This window comes from Amphiura filiformis, chromosome 11 (genome assembly GCF_039555335.1).
Source record: "Amphiura filiformis chromosome 11, Afil_fr2py, whole genome shotgun sequence".
In the NCBI taxonomy this organism is placed as follows: Eukaryota; Metazoa; Echinodermata; class Ophiuroidea; order Amphilepidida; family Amphiuridae; genus Amphiura; species Amphiura filiformis.
In genome coordinates, this window is record NC_092638.1 from 7,901,778 (window position 1) to 7,920,706 (window position 18,929).

An 18,929-nucleotide genomic window follows, 5' to 3' on the forward strand; every position below is an offset into this window, starting at 1 on the left:
AATAAATTCGCATGAATAACAACAGCTCAACCATGGTGTAGTGGTTTGCTTACTGCCTTGTGATCATGAGGGCTACGGTTCGAAGCTCATTGTCGCCGATATGTTTACTTTTAAATCCTGCTCTTTATCTCTTTTTTATATTTTTGAATACCAATAATAAGCACATTTAAAATGTGTAATTGTATATAATTGTATATACACTTTTTGGCATGGCATTGTTACGTTGAATTAGCGTGTCTGTGATGGGTGGTTGAGGCCTATATTAAAGAGTTTAACGTGCATTCCGATAATAGCATTTGAAATAGGGTAATGAGTTTGAAAGATCAATGATGAGACAAACATCATGATTCTGTTCTATTTATTTCTATATTTTCTTAATTTCTTATTTGGTTTGCTTTTATTATGTTTGTAAATTCTTCCAAAGGATAATTTATATGTCCACTCTAATATAAGCAATCAATGTGTCAAATATTCCTTGAAAAATGCATGCATTGCAGGGTTTGATATTCAAAAAAATGTTTATTTTAATAATTTTTTTAAAAATTGGCTAATCATGTAATGCATAATGAAATTATCTTGACATCACTGAAAAAAATATGAAAATCGAGCAACGCGTTCGAGAGTTATGGCGATTTTATTGTTATTAATAGATTCTTTTTTCTCATCCCCTATACAATCAAGTGCAAATTTGCTGGGACACTTTCATAGTTCAATGATCCTCCCCGCACCCCTTATTCAATGTTGTATACCAAACGCCTCATTTTTTAAATGGCCTTTATTTTTGCTCCAACATTGTTGGGTGGGGGAGGGAGGGGATTCGAAATAAGTTGGAAACTATACAAATAAAATATCACATGGCGAACTTCATATGACCGGGTTTATTGAACATAGTGCGCTAAATATGAACAAGTGTCCCAGGGAAATTTGCACTTGATTGTATTGAAGAAGACAAAAATAATCTATTACTTTCAGTAAAATTACCATAACTCGTCATAAACGCTGCTGTTCGATTGACATGATTTTTTCACTAATTTAAAACAAATAACATTGCGCATTTTTGGTTACTTTAATTGTCATTTTTGTCAAACTAAATATTTTAGGTATCAAAACGCTGTAATATATGCATTATTTAAGGCATATTTGACACATGATTGCTATTATAAGCGCATTATCTCAAAATTCACTTTTAAAACAATTTAAAACTAATCAAAATTAAATCATATTGGAAATATAGAGTACAATCGGTTAAAAATACCTACTGAAATAACAAAAAAATTCATAAAACAAAACAATTGTTTCCCTTTAGTTCATTGGTAAAAGTAAATGTAAATTGGCAACATAAAGGAAAAAAGAAGAAAAAAAGAAAGAAAAAAAGAAAGAAACAAAGAAAGAAAGAAAGACAAAAAGAATAAAAAAGAAAGAAAGACAAAAAGAATAAAAAAGAAAGAAAGACAAATTGCATTACATGGATTCGAACTCGAGATCACGTGGGCGAGAAGCAAGGCCAGTAACTCTATGCCACCGGGAGACTGATGACAATTGCACTCGATTTCAGCGTATTTAATCCTATCATTGCAATGCTACTGTATTGTGTTATTGAGCTTCGATCCAATGAATTCATTCATTAAAACTCATGTTTTGGTCGTATTCAGCATTTATCTAACGATATTTTGAATATACACGGTCACATTATACATACCTTCCTAACTTTGATATGTTTATTGGTAATTATTCCTTCATTTAAGCCAAATGAGCACGGTCTACCATAATGTTAAATAAATATATATTACTTTTTAAGTTATATTATTCTGGTAGACCGTTATTGCGTCATTAATTCTTGTTATCCTTGTTATAAATAAATTCGCATGAATAACAACAGCTCAACCATGGTGTAGTGGTTTGCTTACTGCCTTGTGATCATGAGGGCTACGGTTCAAGCTCATTGTCGCCGATATGTTTACTTTTAAATCCTGCTCTTTATCTCTTTTTTTATATTTTTGAATACCAATAATAAGCACATTTAAAATGTGTAATTGTATATAATTGTATATACACTTTTGGCATGGCATTGTTACGTTGAATTAGCGTGTCTGTGATGGGTGGTTGAGGCCTATATTAAAGAGTTTAACGTGCATTCCGATAATAGCATTTGAAATAGGGTAATGAGTTTGAAAGATCAATGATGAGACAAACATCATGATTCTGTTCTATTTATTTCTATATTTTCTTAATTTTTTATTTGGTTTGCTTTTATTGTTTGTAAATTCTTCCAAAAGATAATTTATATGTCCACTCTAATATAAGCAATCAATGTGTCAAATATTCCTTGAAAAATGCATGCATTGCAGGGTTTGATATTCAAAAAAATGTTTATTTTAATAATTTTTTTTAAAATTGGCTAATCATGTAATGCATAATGAAATTATCTTGACATCACTGAAAAAAATATGAAAATCGAGCAACGCGTTCGAGAGTTATGGCGATTTTATTGATATTAATAGATTATTTTTTCGCATCCCCTATACATGTATTGAAGAAGACAAAAATAATCTATTACTTTCAGTAAAATTACCATAACTCGTAAGAAACGCTGCTGTTCGATTGACATGATTTTTTCACTAATTTAAAACAAATAACATTGCGCATTTTTTGGTTACTTTAATTGTCATTTGTTGTCAAACTAAATATTTGTAGGTATCAAAACGCTGTAATATATGCATTATTTAAGGCATATTTGACACATGATTGCTATTATAAGCGCATTATCTCAAAATTAATCAAAATTAAATCATATTGGAAATATAGAGTACAATCGGTTAAAATACCTACTGAAATAACAAAAAAATTCATAAAACAAAACAATTGTTTCCCTTTAGTTCATTGGTAAAAGTAAATGTAAATTGGCAACATAAAGGAAAAAAGAAAAAAAAGAAAGAAAAAAGAAAGAAACAAAGAAAGAAAGAAAGAAAGACAAAAGAATAAAAAAAGAAAGAAAGACAAAAGAATAAAAAGAAAGAAAGAAAAATTGCATTACATGGATTCGAACTCGAGATCACGTGGGCGAGAAGCAAGGCCAGTAACTCTATGCCACCGGGAGACTGATGACAATTGCACTCGATTTCAGCGTATTTAATCCTATCATTGCAATACTACTGTATTGTGTTATTGAGCTTCGATCCAATGAATTCATTCATTAAAACTCATGTTTTGGTCGTATTCAGCATTTATCTAACGTATATTTTGAATATACACAGTCACATTATACATACCTTCCTAACTTTGATATGTTTATTGTTAATTATTCCTCCATTTAAGCCAAATGAGCACGGTCTACCATAATGTTAAATAAATATATATTACTTTTTAAGTTATATTATTCTGGTAGACCGTTATTAAGCGTCATTAATTCTTGTTATCCTTGTTATAAATAAATTCGCATGAATAACAACAGCTCAACCATGGTGTAGTGGCTTGCTTACTGCCTTGTGATCATGAGGGCTACGGTTCGAAGCTCATTGTCGCCGATATGTTTACTTTTAAATCCTGCTCTTTATCTCTTTTTTTATTTTTGAATACCAATAATAAGCACATTTAAAATGTGTAATTGTATATAATTGTATATACACTTTTTGGCATGGCATTGTTACGTTGAATTAGCGTGTCTGTGATGGGTGGTTGAAGGCCTATATTAAAGAGTTTAACGTGCATTCCGATAATAGCATTTGAAATGGGTTATGAGTTTGAAAGATCAATGATGAGACAAACATCATGATTCTGTTCTATTTATTTCTATATTTTCTTAATTTCTTATTTGGTTTGCTTTTATTATGTTTGTAAATTCTTCCAAAGGAGAATTTATATGTCCACTCTAATATAAGCTATCAATGTGTCAAATATTCCTTGAAAAATGCATGCATTGCAGGGTTTGATATTCAAAAAATGTTTATTTTAATAAATTTTTAAAAATTGGCTAATCATGTAATGCATATTGAAATTATCTTGACATCACTGAAAAAAATATGATGAAATGAGAACGTTGCGTTCGAGAGTTATGGCGATTTTATTGATATTAATAGATTATTTTTCGCATCCCTATGTATTGAAGAAGACAAAAAATAATCTATTACTTTCAGTAAAATTACTATAACTCGTGAAACGCTGCTGTTCGATTGACATGATTTTTTCACTAAATTAAAACAAATAACATTGCACATTTTTTGGTTACTTTAATTGTCATTTTGTGTCAAACTAAATATTTTTAGGTATCAAAACGCTGTAATATATGCATTATTTAAGGCATATTTGACACATGATTGCTATTATAAGCGCATTATCTCAAAATTCACTTTTAAAACAATTTAAAACTAATCAAAATTAAATCATATTGGAAATATAGAGTACAATCGGTTAAAAATACCTACTGAAATAACAAAAAATTCATAAAACAAAACAATTGTTTCCCTTTAGTTCATTGGTAAAAGTAAATGTAAATTGGCAACATAAAGAAAAAAGAAGAAAAAAAGAAAGAAACAAAGAAAGAAAGAAAGAAAGAAAGACAAAAAGAATAAAAAAGAAAGAAAGAAAAAAAGAATAAAAAAGAAAGAAAGAAAAATAGCATTACATGGATTCGAACTCGAGATCACGTGGGCGAGAAGCAAGGCCAGTAACTCTATGCCACCGGGAGACTGATGACAATTGCACTCAATTTCAGCGTATTTAATCCTATCATTGCAATGCTACTGTATTGTGTTATTGAGCTTCGATCCAATGAATTCATTCATTAAAACTTATGTTTTGGTCGTATTCAGCATTTATCTAACGTATATTTTGAATATACACGGTCACATTATACATACCTTCCTAACTTTGATATGTTTATTGGTAATTATTCCTTCATTTAAGCCAAATGAGCACGGTCTACCATAATGTTAAATAAATATATATTACTTTTTAAGTTATATTATTCTGGTAGACCGTTATTGCGTCATTAATTCTTGTTATCCTTGTTATAAATAAATTCGCATGAATAACAACAGCTCAACCATGGTGTAGTGGTTTGCTTACTGCCTTGTGATCATGAGGCCTACGGTTCGAAGCTCATTGTCGCCGATATGTTTACTTTTAAATCCTGCTCTTTATATCTTTTTTTAAATTTTGAATACCAATAATAAGCACATTTAAAATGTGTAATTGTATATAATTGTATATACACTTTTTGGCATGGCATTGTTACGTTGAATTAGCGTGTCTGTGATGGGTAGTTGAAGGCCTATATTAAAGAGTTTAATGTGCATTCCGATAATAGCATTTGAAATAGGGTAATGAGTTTGAAAGATCAATGATGAGACAAACATCATGATTCTGTTCTATTTATTTCTATATTTTCTTAATTTCTTATTTGGTTTGCTTTTATTATGTTTGTAAATTCTTCCAAAGGAGAATTTATATGTCCACTCTAATATAAGCAATCAATGTGTCAAATATTCCTTGAAAAATGCATGCATTGCAGGGTTTGATATTCAAAAAAATGTTTATTTTAATAATTTTTTTTAAAATTGGCTAATCATGTAATGCATAATGAAATTATCTTGACATCACTGAAAAAAATATGAAAATCGAGCAACGCGTTCGAGAGTTATGGCGATTTTATTGATATTAATAGATTATTTTTCGCATCCCTATACAATCAAGTACAAATTTGCTGGGACACTTTCATAGTTCAATGACCCTCCCCGCACCCCTTATTCAATGTTGTATACCAAACGCCTCATTTTTTAAATGGCCTATATTTTTGCTCCAACATTGGTTGGTAGGGGAGGGAGGGGATTCGAAATAGGTTGGAAACTATACAAATAAAATATCACATGGTGAACTTCATATGACCGGTTTTATTGAACAGAGGGCGCGAAATATGAACAAGTGTCCCAGGGAAATTTGCACTTGATTGTAGGTCTGAGACAAATTCCCAAAGGTGGTCTCAATGCTGCATCTTAGAAGTTTGATCCAGACCATTTCACGCTGCGATTATGCTCAGAAGTAGACTTGATGTAGGATCAAGCACTATCTCCCTACATCAAACAGGAATAGTGAGAACACTCTCTTAAGAGTAAAAGATATGCTCAGTAAGTTGACACATTATAATTTACTCACATATTTTCTTTATATAGACTCTACCGAAGGAGTTAACTTTACTGAAGACCCTAGTCCAATGGATCAATCAGCTTCTACCTCAACAAAGGTAAAATAAAGACAATACTGTAGAAAGCTGTCTAAAAATGTACAAGCATATGCCTCTAAATGAGTGGGTTTTTTTTATCTGTAATATACTCATAGTTGCTCAAATTCCAAATAATATTTTTGTGGAGGGTGTTTGCCATTCATCTCTTTCGTTAAAAAAACCACTCATTTAGAGGCACATATGCTTTTGGAATAGATGGAATTGTATGGTATACCCTAACATCACAAAATGCTGGCCGCATAGAGTTGTTGTTATAGTAGCCATTCAGCTCCTGTGGTGGGGTGTTACTCAAATTTGATTATGAGAGTCCGGAAATGGGACACATATTTACACCAATTTTCACCAAAATCAATCCCATGTCTAAATACGAAGCCAAATTTACTCAAATTTAATGTTTCTCAACAATGTTTCTATGTTTTGGGAAAATGTGGCTCAAGATTCACATAGTACTCTCACGGTCAAACAGTCAGAATAGTAAGTGTTTTTCTTTTCATTTTAACCTTATTATTTTGATGAATAGAAATTCTTCCTGACAGTACTTATTACTAATATTACTTAATCATTTTGTAAATAACAAAATAAAAATTGGAGAGGAATCAAATAAAATCATGGCTTAATGTGTTTATTTCTAGGATTCACAGCAGCATGCTACTAGGCAAAGGTTTTCAAGAAAACATGATATCCAAGCTGGACCTTCACATACTACCAAGAAAATCAAATCAGGTAATTACATAGAATGCAAAGTTGGTAATTACCAAGGGAAATACCCAGCATATAGCATGAAGTAGAAATACTGTCGCTCAAGTCCAATTTAAGGGAGGGGGACATCAAACTGCATTCAAGTTTCTGAGTTGCCCAACTTAGCACTTGTTCAGTGCCTGTATGGGACCATGACAACCCCTCTCTGACATTACAAAATCCACCAGCCCTAGGGCTATCGCCTCGCTTCTCGGCGCCTGGCGCCTCGATCCCAGCCGAGGAACTAGAGCTAGTTCTAGCCCAACTCAGTTTTTCAGAATAGTCTGACTAGTAGGACCTTTTTTTTCTAAGTTACCAGACTATACACATTTCACACTATGATCACTATCTCACATGGTGCAAGAAAGACGAATCACGAAAGTCCAGTGACCGTGGGCGGTTAGTGGATTTTTCTGGTTAATCTTTCTTGAGCGATCAGAGTTAAAGTATAGTTGGTAACTAAGAAAAATAAAAATCCCTTAAGAGCAAATTTTTTCTACATTGACAAACTCTTGGACACGTCATCTCTTGGATTTTGCTCCAAGTCTGGGAGGTAGAAGCTATTGGATCCCAATGCAAAAAAAGATATAAAAATTCAGCATCCCTTTGTTGCCATGGTAACAGGCCAACCTTGTTTTTGTTGATTTTAGGTTAAAAACACCATAATTTCTCTGATTTCACTCGTGAAAAAGTACAAACTTTGCAAAAACCGTACATAAATGTGGTAGATTTTTGGCCCAAACAGACTTCACAGTTGGGTAACCCTAGCAATTGTCTTACAATTACCCAATTTTAATGAGTCAGTGTTGCCAGATTGATACCCTGTTGCCACGTTGAAATTTCACATTTTCATCAGTTGAAAAAACAAGAATTTTCATGGTCAACTTTAAGTTCTTACACACGCCCTCGAGGTGAATTATTTTTCTTCATTCTTGGTAAATATAACAATGACATTATGCCCTTTCAGGAGATAGAAGAATAAAATCCCTTTAAAAGGGAATACCCAGGCCGTCACGGAGGTCACATGACTGCACAACCCCCGGACTGCCCCACCTTAGCTCCACATAGCTGCAAAGAGGTAGGCAGTGTATGCAGTAAGCCTATATAAAACACAGGTCTTCTGATCAGTCAAGAAGGTGGTGATTCAACCAAAGAACTAGTACTCCACAACTGAGCTATGATTGCTGAATAGGCCTAAGTATGTGAACTACCTGTATGCTACTAGCCATACTGGTACTACATGTTGCCCTCTGACTGCAGTCAGAGAACATCAGTCCCCATTATGCCAATATGTTTGTATATAAATGTATATATATGAATGCATGTGGTGTTACTATGCTATAGAACATTTGGCTCAGAGGTCACAGCTATAGGATATCAATTTAAAGTAAATGATTTGGTACATGAAGATCAATCAAAACTAATTATGAACTTGTGACGGCCAGATTTAGTGACCTTCTCTGTCAAACATTGCACAGATTCTCATGTTGAGTAGGCCTATCTGTGATTTTTGTGAGTGAGAATGTTTCACTGGCAAATGCTTAATCAATACTTAATTATTTTGATAAAAGTAGGCCTATATCAAACAGTCTAAGTGGAATAACTTGCATGATGGGAGCAGGAGGATTTTTACAATTAATTTAGTGTCCGATTATAATAGGTTCCTTCTAATGGTTCCTTCTAATTCAGTCTGTGATGAGAACAACAATGCAATGCAAAGCATAGATGTTTAAGAAGTGTGACCTCAGACCAGCCAGCCAGCTAGCCAAGTTCATGAATTAGTGGCCATGGCCATTCACCGGTCAACTTTCATATTGCAACATCATCCCTATATGTCAAAAAATAACTTCATAGGCTACAGAACAGCTGTAGGAATAATTGTCATGGGGACTTGAATGAGGTTAATATTCCACCCATTCCCTGGGTAAAGTCAAGCTCTACTGAATATAGTTTTATGAATTTTGTCATGGGGAGTGAGGTTAGTTTTTTAGTAGCCTGCAGATCCATTAGATACTCTGCATTATCCTGTAAAATTATTTTAATGAGGACGAAGCAAATGCATTTGGCTACTTCGTTTCAAAGTAGCCAATTTGGGTTCAAAGGACAAGGTCTAAACTGAATGTAATATCACCCAGGACTGAAGCCTGGGTGAAAAAACTTTGGGCATATACAGAATTACGGCATCACGTGACGTGTAAATAAGGTGATCTGATTCAGTAGAAAAAACATGCTAAATACATCTCCCTGATCCAATCGTAGTAATACTGGACTTTTATTGCATAGTTTTGTTGCCCAAATTACATCTGAGATACTTTTAAAACCCACCCATGTTTATCAAAACAAAATGGAGGACTTTAAGGTATATACTCCTGGTCATAAAAACTCCCCATCTTACACTACTAAAAAAAGCGCAGTGATTTATAGTGCGCTACGCACAGGCACAACGCCTAGACGTTGATCCACAAGCCTCAGTACACTTTACAGGTTGTCGCTGACCACTATGGCCCCACATCATTCCATAAACCATTCAACAACAAATCAGGGACTTTGCTGCTTCAAGAGCGCACACCCTATACATTCCACAAATAACCATCGCAACCAGGATCAGCTCCCCGAGTTTCGTACGGGTTACAACGAGACAAATTAGCAGTGAGTTCCTTGTCCAGGGGAATTTCAAGCTAACTCAATTTTCCACGAGAGCGTACTATACACCGCCAGGGTTCGAACCCGCAACCTCTCGCACCATAGTCGAACGCCTTAACGATTGAGCTAACTTGAAAATGTTAACGGTGTTGCATTAGACCGGTTAAAAATGAGGGAAACCCCACTAAGAAAAGGAGAGATTCTCATATGGTTTTCTGGACCAACTTTGTATGGGGAACAAGTATGAGGTAAAGAGTCTGTAACCTGAGATTTTTGATGTAAGGGCGCTTTTTTCAAAATGGCCACCAAAATCCAATGTAAAGCAATTATACGGTCAAAATAGACAGGTAATAGATATAATTGACCACAATTTGGATTAGTATTGATGGCAGTAATGTATAACTACAAGGAATTAATTGGAATGTGCCAAGAGGTCACAGTTGAGGGCGCTTTTCAAAATGGCTGCCAAAATCCATTGAAAATCATATGCATACGCTTAAAATGATCACTTATGAGGTACGGTATAAATTACCTGATTTTGAATTAGTATTGTTGGCAGTTAGTATAAATAAGTCACAGTATTATTAGGAAGGTATCAGAAGGTCTCAGCTGAGGGCGCTTTTCAAAATGGCCGCCAACATTTTATGAAAAGCACATGTATGCACATGTATGGTCACTTATGATATATAATTTACCAGATTTTGATGAGTATTGCTGGCAGTAAAGTATAAATAAGTCAGGGTATTAATAAGAAGATACCACGGTCACAGTTGAGGGCGCTTTCAAAATAGCCGCCAAAATCCTATGAAGTATGTTTTGGGGTCACCTCAGGAACCTAAAAAGGTTAGTTTGGCTCGGTTGTGGGGTTGCAAAGGAGGTGATCCTGGCTCCCCTAGTATATTTCTCTTGTTTTGGATCAAAATTTTTGAAAAATAATTGAATTTTGGTGTCCTTGCTTAAAAATCTAGCAATAAAATTATATTCTAATGGCTCATCATGTACTGGTCACCGAGATAGTTATCATTCATTAATAAAATTACTTTGAAGCCCAGACTTGGTCTTGGTCTAGGTCTCGGACCTGCCTGTTTCGGTCTTGTTCTCGGTCTCGAACCAGCCAGTCTTGGGCTCGGTCTCGGACTGCCTGGTCTCGGTCTCGGATAGGCCTGTCTCGACTACAACACTAACACTACCTTTAACTTTGTGCGCAGTGTTGTGTTATTTACATGAGATTACATGATGTGGTAATTGTACAACAGTTTTGGTCGTATTCAGCATTTATCTAACGTATATTTTGAATATACACAGTCACATTATACATACCTTCCTAACTTTGATATGTTTATTGGTAATTATTCCTTCATTTAAGCCAAATGAGCACGGTCTACCATAATGTTAAATAAATATATATTACTTTTTAAGTTATATTATTCTGGTAGACCGTTATTGCGTCATTAATTCTTGTTATCCTTGTTATAAATAAATTTGCATGAATAACAACAGCTCAACCATGGTGTAGTGGTTTGCTTACTGCCTTGTGATCATGAGGGCTACGGTTCGAAGCTCATTGTCGCCGATATGTTTACTTTTAAATCCTGCTCTTTATCTCTTTTTTTATTTTTGAATACCAATAATAAGCACATTTAAAATGTGTAATTGTATATAATTGTATATACACTTTTTTTTTTTTGTTTTGTTACGTTGAATTAGCGTGTCTGTGATGGGTGGTTGAAGGCCTATATTAAAGAGTTTAACGTGCATTCCGATAATAGCATTTGAAATGGGTTATGAGTTTGAAAGATCAATGATGAGACAAACATCATGATTCTGTTCTATTTATTTCTATATTTTCTTAATTTCTTATTTGGTTTGCTTTTATTATGTTTGTAAATTCTTCCAAAGGAGAATTTATATGTCCACTCTAATATAAGCTATCAATGTGTCAAATATTCCTTGAAAAATGCATGCATTGCAGGGTTTGATATTCAAAAAAATGTTTATTTTAATAAATTTTTTAAAAATTGGCTAATCATGTAATGCATATTGAAATTATCTTGACATCACTGAAAAAAATATGAAAATCGAGCAACGAATACGAGAATTATGGCGATTTTAATGATATTAATAGATAAATATTTCGAATCCCATATACAAGAAAAAAAAAAAAAAAAAAATAATCTATTACTTTCAGTAAAATTACCATAACTCATAAAACGCTACTTTCGATTGACATGATTTTTCACTAATTTAAAACAAATAACATTGCGCATTTTTTGGTTACTTTAATTGTCATTTTGTGTCAAACTAAATATTTTTAGGTATCAAAACGCTGTAATATATGCATTATTTAAGGCATATTTGACACATGATTGCTATTATAAGCGCATTATCTCAAAATTCACTTTTAAAACAATTTAAAACTAATCAAAATTAAATCATATTGGAAATATAGAGTACAATCGGTTAAAAATACCTACTGAAATAACAAAAAAATTCATAAAACAAAACAATTGTTTCCCTTTAGTTCATTGGTAAAAGTAAATGTAAATTGGCAACATAAAGGAAAAAAGAAGAAAAAAGAAAGAAACAAAGAAAGAAAGAAAGACAAAAAGAATAAAAAAGAAAGAAAGAAAAAAAGAATAAAAAAGAAAGAAAGAAAAATAGCATTACATGGATTCGAACTCGAGATCACGTGGGCGAGAAGCAAGGCCAGTAACTCTATGCCACCGGGAGACTGATGACAATTGCACTCGATTTCAGCGTATTTAATCCTATCATTGCAATGCTACTGTATTGTGTTATTGAGCTTCGATCCAATGAATTCATTCATTAAAACTTATGTTTTGGTCGTATTCAGCATTTATCTAACGTATATTTTGAATATACACGGTCACATTATACATACCTTCCTAACTTTGATATGTTTATTGGTAATTATTCCTTCATTTAAGCCAAATGAGCACGGTCTACCATAATGTTAAATAAATATATATTACTTTTTAAGTTATATTATTCTGGTAGACCGTTATTGCGTCATTAATTCTTGTTATCCTTGTTATAAATAAATTGCATGAATAACAACAGCTCAACCATGGTGTAGTGGTTTGCTTACTGCCTTGTGATCATGAGGCCTACGGTTCGAAGCTCATTGTCGCCGATATGTTTACTTTTAAATCCTGCTCTTTATATCTTTTTTTAAATTTTTGAATACCAATAATAAGCACATTTAAAATGTGTAATTGTATATTATTGTATATACACTTTTTGGCATGGCATTGTTACGTTGAATTAGCGTGTCTGTGATGGGTGGTTGAAGGCCTATATTAAAGAGTTTAATGTGCATTCCGATAATAGCATTTGAAATAGGGTAATGAGTTTGAAAGATCAATGATGAGACAAACATCATGATTCTGTTCTATTTATTTCTATATTTTCTTAATTTTTTATTTGGTTTGCTTTTATTATGTTTGTAAATTCTTCCAAAGGAGAATTTATATGTCCACTCTAATATAAGCAATCAATGTGTCAAATATTCCTTGAAAAATGCATGCATTGCAGGGTTTGATATTCAAAAAAATGTTTATTTTAATAATTTTTTTAAAAATTGGCTAATCATGTAATGCTTAATGAAATTATCTTGACATCACTGAAAAAAATATGAAAATCGAGCAACGCGTTCGAGAGTTATGGCGATTTTATTGATATTAATAGATTATTTTTTCGCATCCCCTATACAATCAAGTACAAATTTGCTGGGACACTTTCATAGTTCAATGACCCTCCCTCACCCTTATTCAATGTTGTATACCAAACGCCTCATTTTTTAAATGGCCTATATTTTTGCTCCAACATTGGTTGGTAGGGAGGGAGGATTCGAAATAGGTTGGAAACTATACAAATAAAATATCACATGGTGAACTTCATATGACCGGTTTTATTGAACAGAGTGCGTAAATATGAACAAGTGTCCCAGGGAAATTTGCACTTGATTGTAGGTCTGAGACAAATTCCCAAAGGTGGTCTCAATGCTGCATCTTAGAAGTTTGATCCAGACCATTTCACGCTGCGATTATGCTCAGAAGTAGACTTGATGTAGGATCAAGCACTATCTCCCTACATCAAACAGGAATAGTGAGAACACTCTCTTAAGAGTAAAAGATATGCTCAGTAAGTTGACACATTATAATTTACTCACATATTTTCTTTATATAGACTCTACCGAAGGAGTTAACTTTACTGAAGACCCTAGTCCAATGGATCAATCAGCTTCTACCTCAACAAAGGTAAAATAAAGACAATACTGTAGAAAGCTGTCTAAAAATGTACAAGCATATGCCTCTAAATGAGTGGGTTTTTTTTATCAGTAATATACTCATAGTTGCTCAAATTCCAAATAATATTTTTGTGGAGGGTGTTTGCCATTCATCTCTTTCGTTAAAAAAACCACTCATTTAGAGGCACATATGCTTTTGGAATAGATGGAATTGTATGGTATACCCTAACATCACAAAATGCTGGCCGCATAGAGTTGTTGTTATAGTAGCCATTCAGCTCCTGTGGTGGGGGTGTTACTCAAATTTGATTATGAGAGTCCGGAAATGGGACACATATTTACACCAATTTTCACCAAAATCAATCCCATGTCTAAATACGAAGCCAAATTTACTCAAATTTAATGTTTCTCAACAATGTTTCTATGTTTTGGGAAAATGTGGCTCAAGATTCACATAGTACTCTCACGGTCAAACAGTCAGAATAGTAAGTGTTTTTCTTTTCATTTTAACCTTATTATTTTGATGAATAGAAATTCTTCCTGACAGTACTTATTACTAATATTACTTAATCATTTTGTAAATAACAAAATAAAAATTGGAGAGGAAGCAAATAAAATCATGGCTTAATGTGTTTATTTCTAGGATTCACAGCAGCATGCTACTAGGCAAAGGTTTTCAAGAAAACATGATATCCAAGCTGGACCTTCACATACTACCAAGAAAATCAAATCAGGTAATTACATAGAATGCAAAGTTGGTAATTACCAAGGAAATACCAGCATATAGCATGAAGTAGAAATACTGTCGCTCAAGTCCAATTTAAGGGAGGGGACATCAAACTGCATTCAAGTTTCTGAGTTGCCCAACTTAGCACTTGTTCAGTGCCTGTATGGGACCATGACAACCCCTCTCTGACATTACAAAATCCACCAGCCCTAGGGCTATGCGCCTCGCTTCTCGGCGCTACGCGCCTCGATCCCAGCCGAGGAACTAGAGCTAGTTCTAGCCCAACTCAGTTTTTCAGAATAGTCTGACTAGTAGGACCTTTTTTTTCTAAGTTACCAGACTATACACATTTCACACTATGATCACTATCTCACATGGTGCAAGAAAGACGAATCACGAAAGTCCAGTGACCGTGGGCGGTTAGTGGATTTTTCTGGTTAATCTTTCTTGAGCGATCAGAGTTAAAGTATAGTTGGTAACTAAGAAAAATAAAAATCCCTTAAGAGCAAATTTTTTCTACATTGACAAACTCTTGGACACGTCATCTCTTGGATTTTGCTCCAAGTCTGGGAGGTAGAAGCTATTGGATCCCAATGCAAAAAAAGATATATTAAAAATTCAGCATCCCTTTGTTGCCATGGTAACAGGCCAACCTTGTTTTTGTTGATTTTAGGTTAAAAAACACCATAATTTCTCTGATTTCACTCGTGAAAAAGTACAAACTTTGCAAAAACCGTACATAAATGTGGTAGATTTTTGGCCCAAACAGACTTCACAGTTGGGTAACCCTAGCAATTGTCTTACAATTACCCAATTTTAATGAGTCAGTGTTGCCAGATTGATACCCTGTTGCCACGTTGAAATTTCACATTTTCATAAGTTGAAAAAACAAGAATTTTCATGGTCAACTTTAAGTTCTTACACACGCCCTCGAGGTGAATTATTTTTCTTCATTCTTGGTAAATATAACAATGACATTATGCCCTTTCAGGAGATAGAAGAATAAAAATCCCTTTAAAAGGGAATACCCAGGCCGTACGGAGGTCACATGACTGCACAACCCCGGACTGCCCCACCTTAGCTCCACATAGCTGCAAAGAGGTAGGCAGTGTATGCAGTAAGCCTATATAAAACACAGGTCTTCTGATCAGTCAAGAAGGTGGTGATTCAACCAAAGAACTAGTACTCCACAACTGAGCTATGATTGCTGAATAGGCCTAAGTATGTGAACTACCTGTATGCTACTAGCCATACTGGTACTACATGTTGCCCTCTGACTGCAGTCAGAGAACATCAGTCCCCATTATGCCAATATGTTTGTATATAAATGTATATATATGAATGCATGTGTTACTATGCTATAGAACATTTGGCTCAGAGGTCACAGCTATAGGATATCAATTTAAAGTAAATGATTTGGTACATGAAGATCAATCAAAACTAATTATGAACTTGTGACGGCCAGATTTAGTGACCTTCTCTGTCAAACATTGCACAGATTCTCATGTTGAGTAGGCCTATCTGTGATTTTTGTGAGTGAGAATGTTTCACTGGCAAATGCTTAATCAATACTTAATTATTTTGATAAAAGTAGGCCTATATCAAACAGTCTAAGTGGAATAACTTGCATGATGGGAGCAGGAGGATTTTTTACAATTAATTTAGTGTCCGATTATAATAGGTTCCTTCTAATGGTTCCTTCTAATTCAGTCTGTGATGAGAACAACAATGCAATGCAAAGCATAGATGTTTAAGAAGTGTGACCTCAGACCAGCCAGCCAGCTAGCCAAGTTCATGAATTAGTGGCCATGGCCATTCACCGGTCAACTTTCATATTGCAACATCATCCCTATATGTCAAAAAATAACTTCATAGGCTACAGAACAGCTGTAGGAATAATTGTCATGGGGACTTGAATGAGGTTAATATTCCACCCATTCCCTGGGTAAAGTCAAGCTCTACTGAATATAGTTTTATGAATTTTGTCATGGGGAGTGAGGTTAGTTTTTAGTAGCCTGCAGATCCATTAGATACTCTGCATTATCCTGTAAAATTATTTTAATGAGGACGAAGCAAATGCATTTGGCTACTTCGTTTCAAAGTAGCCAATTTGGGTTCAAAGGACAAGGTCTAAACTGAATGTAATATCACCCAGGACTGAAGCCTGGGTGAAAAAACTTTGGGCATATACAGAATTACGGCATCACGTGACGTGTAAATAAGGTGATCTGATTCAGTAGAAAAAACATGCTAAATACATCTCCCTGATCCAATCGTAGTAATGCTGGACTTTTATTGCAGAGTTTTGTTGCCCAAATTACATCTGAGATACTTTTAAAACCCACCCATGTTTATCAAAACAAAATGGAGGACTTTAAGGTATATACTCCTGGTCATAAAAACTCCCCATCTTACACTACTAAAAAAAAGCGCAGTGATTTATAGTGCTCTACGCACAGGCACAACGCCTAGACGTTGATCCACAAGCCTCAGTACACTTTACAGGTTGTCGCTGACCACTATGGCCCCACATCATTCCATAAACCATTCAACAACAAATCAGGGACTTTGCTGCTTCAAGAGCGCACACCCTATACATTCCACAAATAACCATCGCAACCAGGATCAGCTCCCCGAGTTTCGTACGGGTTACAACGAGACAAATTAGCAGTGAGTTCCTTGTCCAGGGGAATTTCAAGCTAACTCAATTTTCCACGAGAGCGTACTATACACCGCCAGGGTTCGAACCCGCAACCTCTCGCACCATAGTCGAACGCCTTAACGATTGAGCTAACTTGAAAATGTTAACGGTGTTGCATTAGACCGGTTAAAAATGAGGGAAACCCCACTAAGAAAAGGAGAGATTCTCATATGGTTTTCTGGACCAACTTTGTATGGGGAACAAGTATGAGGTAAAGAGTCTGTAACCTGAGATTTTTGATGTAAGGGCGCTTTTTTCAAAATGGCCACCAAAATCCAATGTAAAGCAATTATACGGTCAAAATAGACAGGTAATAGATATAATTGACCACAATTTGGATTAGTATTGATGGCAGTAATGTATAACTACAAGGAATTAATTGGAATGTGCCAAGAGGTCACAGTTGAGGGCGCTTTTCAAAATGGCTGCCAAAATCCATTGAAAATCATATGCATAAGCTTAAAATGATCACTTATGAGGTACGGTATAAATTACCTGATTTTGAATTAGTATTGTTGGCAGTTAGTATAAATAAGTCACAGTATTATTAAGAAGGTATCAGAAGGTCTCAGCTGAGGGCGCTTTTCAAAATGGCCGCCAACATTTTATGAAAAGCACATGTATGCACATGTATGGTCACTTATGATATATAATTTACCAGATTTTGATGAGTATTGCTGGCAGTAAAGTATAAATAAGTCAGGGTATTAATAAGAAGATACCACGGTCACAGTTGAGGGCGCTTTCAAAATAGCCGCCAAAATCCTATGAAGTATGTTTTGGGGTCACCTCAGGAACCTAAAAAGGTTAGTTTGGCTCGGTTGTGGGGTTGCAAAGGAGGTGATCCTGGCTCCCCTAGTATATTTCTCTTGTTTTGGATCAAAATTTTTGAAAAATAATTGAATTTTGGTGTCCTTGCTTAAAAATCTAGCAATAAAATTATATTCTAATGGCTCATCATGTACTGGTCACCGAGATAGTTATCATTCATTAATAAAATTACTTTGAAGCCCAGACTTGGTCTTGGTCTAGGTCTCGGACCTGCCTGTTTCGGTCTTGTTCTCGGTCTCGAACCAGCCAGTCTTGGGCTCGGTCTCGGACTGCCTGGTCTCGGTCTCGGATAGGCCTGTCTCGACTACAACACTAACACTACCTTTAACTTTGTGCGCAGTGTTGTGTTATTTACATGAGATTACATGATGTGGTAATTGTACAACAGTTTTGGTCAGTATTCAGCATTTATCTAACGTATATTTTGAATATACACAGTCACATTATACATACCTTCCTAACTTTGATATGTTTATTGGTAATTATTCCTTCATTTAAGCCAAATGAGCACGGTCTACCATAATGTTAAATAAATATATATTACTTTTTAAGTTATATTATTCTGGTAGACCGTTATTGCGTCATTAATTCTTGTTATCCTTGTTATAAATAAATTCGCATGAATAACAACAGCTCAACCATGGTGTAGTGGTTTGCTTACTGCCTTGTGATCATGAGGGCTACGGTTGAAGCTCATTGTCGCCGATATGTTTACTTTTAAATCCTGCTCTTTATCTCTTTTTTATTTTTGAATACCAATAATAAGCACATTTAAAATGTG

The 18,929-nt window shown here is 34.5% G+C and overlaps 1 protein-coding gene across 1 annotated transcript in view; it reads left to right on the forward strand.

The window, feature by feature from the left end:
- LOC140163913 (uncharacterized) overlaps positions 1 to 18,929 on the forward strand; it is a 68,307-nt gene that overhangs the window by 36,217 nt on the left and 13,161 nt on the right. The window contains exons 9-12 of the mRNA XM_072187218.1: positions 6,168 to 6,238; positions 6,871 to 6,961; positions 13,829 to 13,899; positions 14,533 to 14,623. Of these exons, the coding sequence (XP_072043319.1) occupies positions 6,168 to 6,238; positions 6,871 to 6,961; positions 13,829 to 13,899; positions 14,533 to 14,623 (324 nt within the window). The remainder of the gene's footprint in view (positions 1 to 6,167; positions 6,239 to 6,870; positions 6,962 to 13,828; positions 13,900 to 14,532; positions 14,624 to 18,929) is intronic.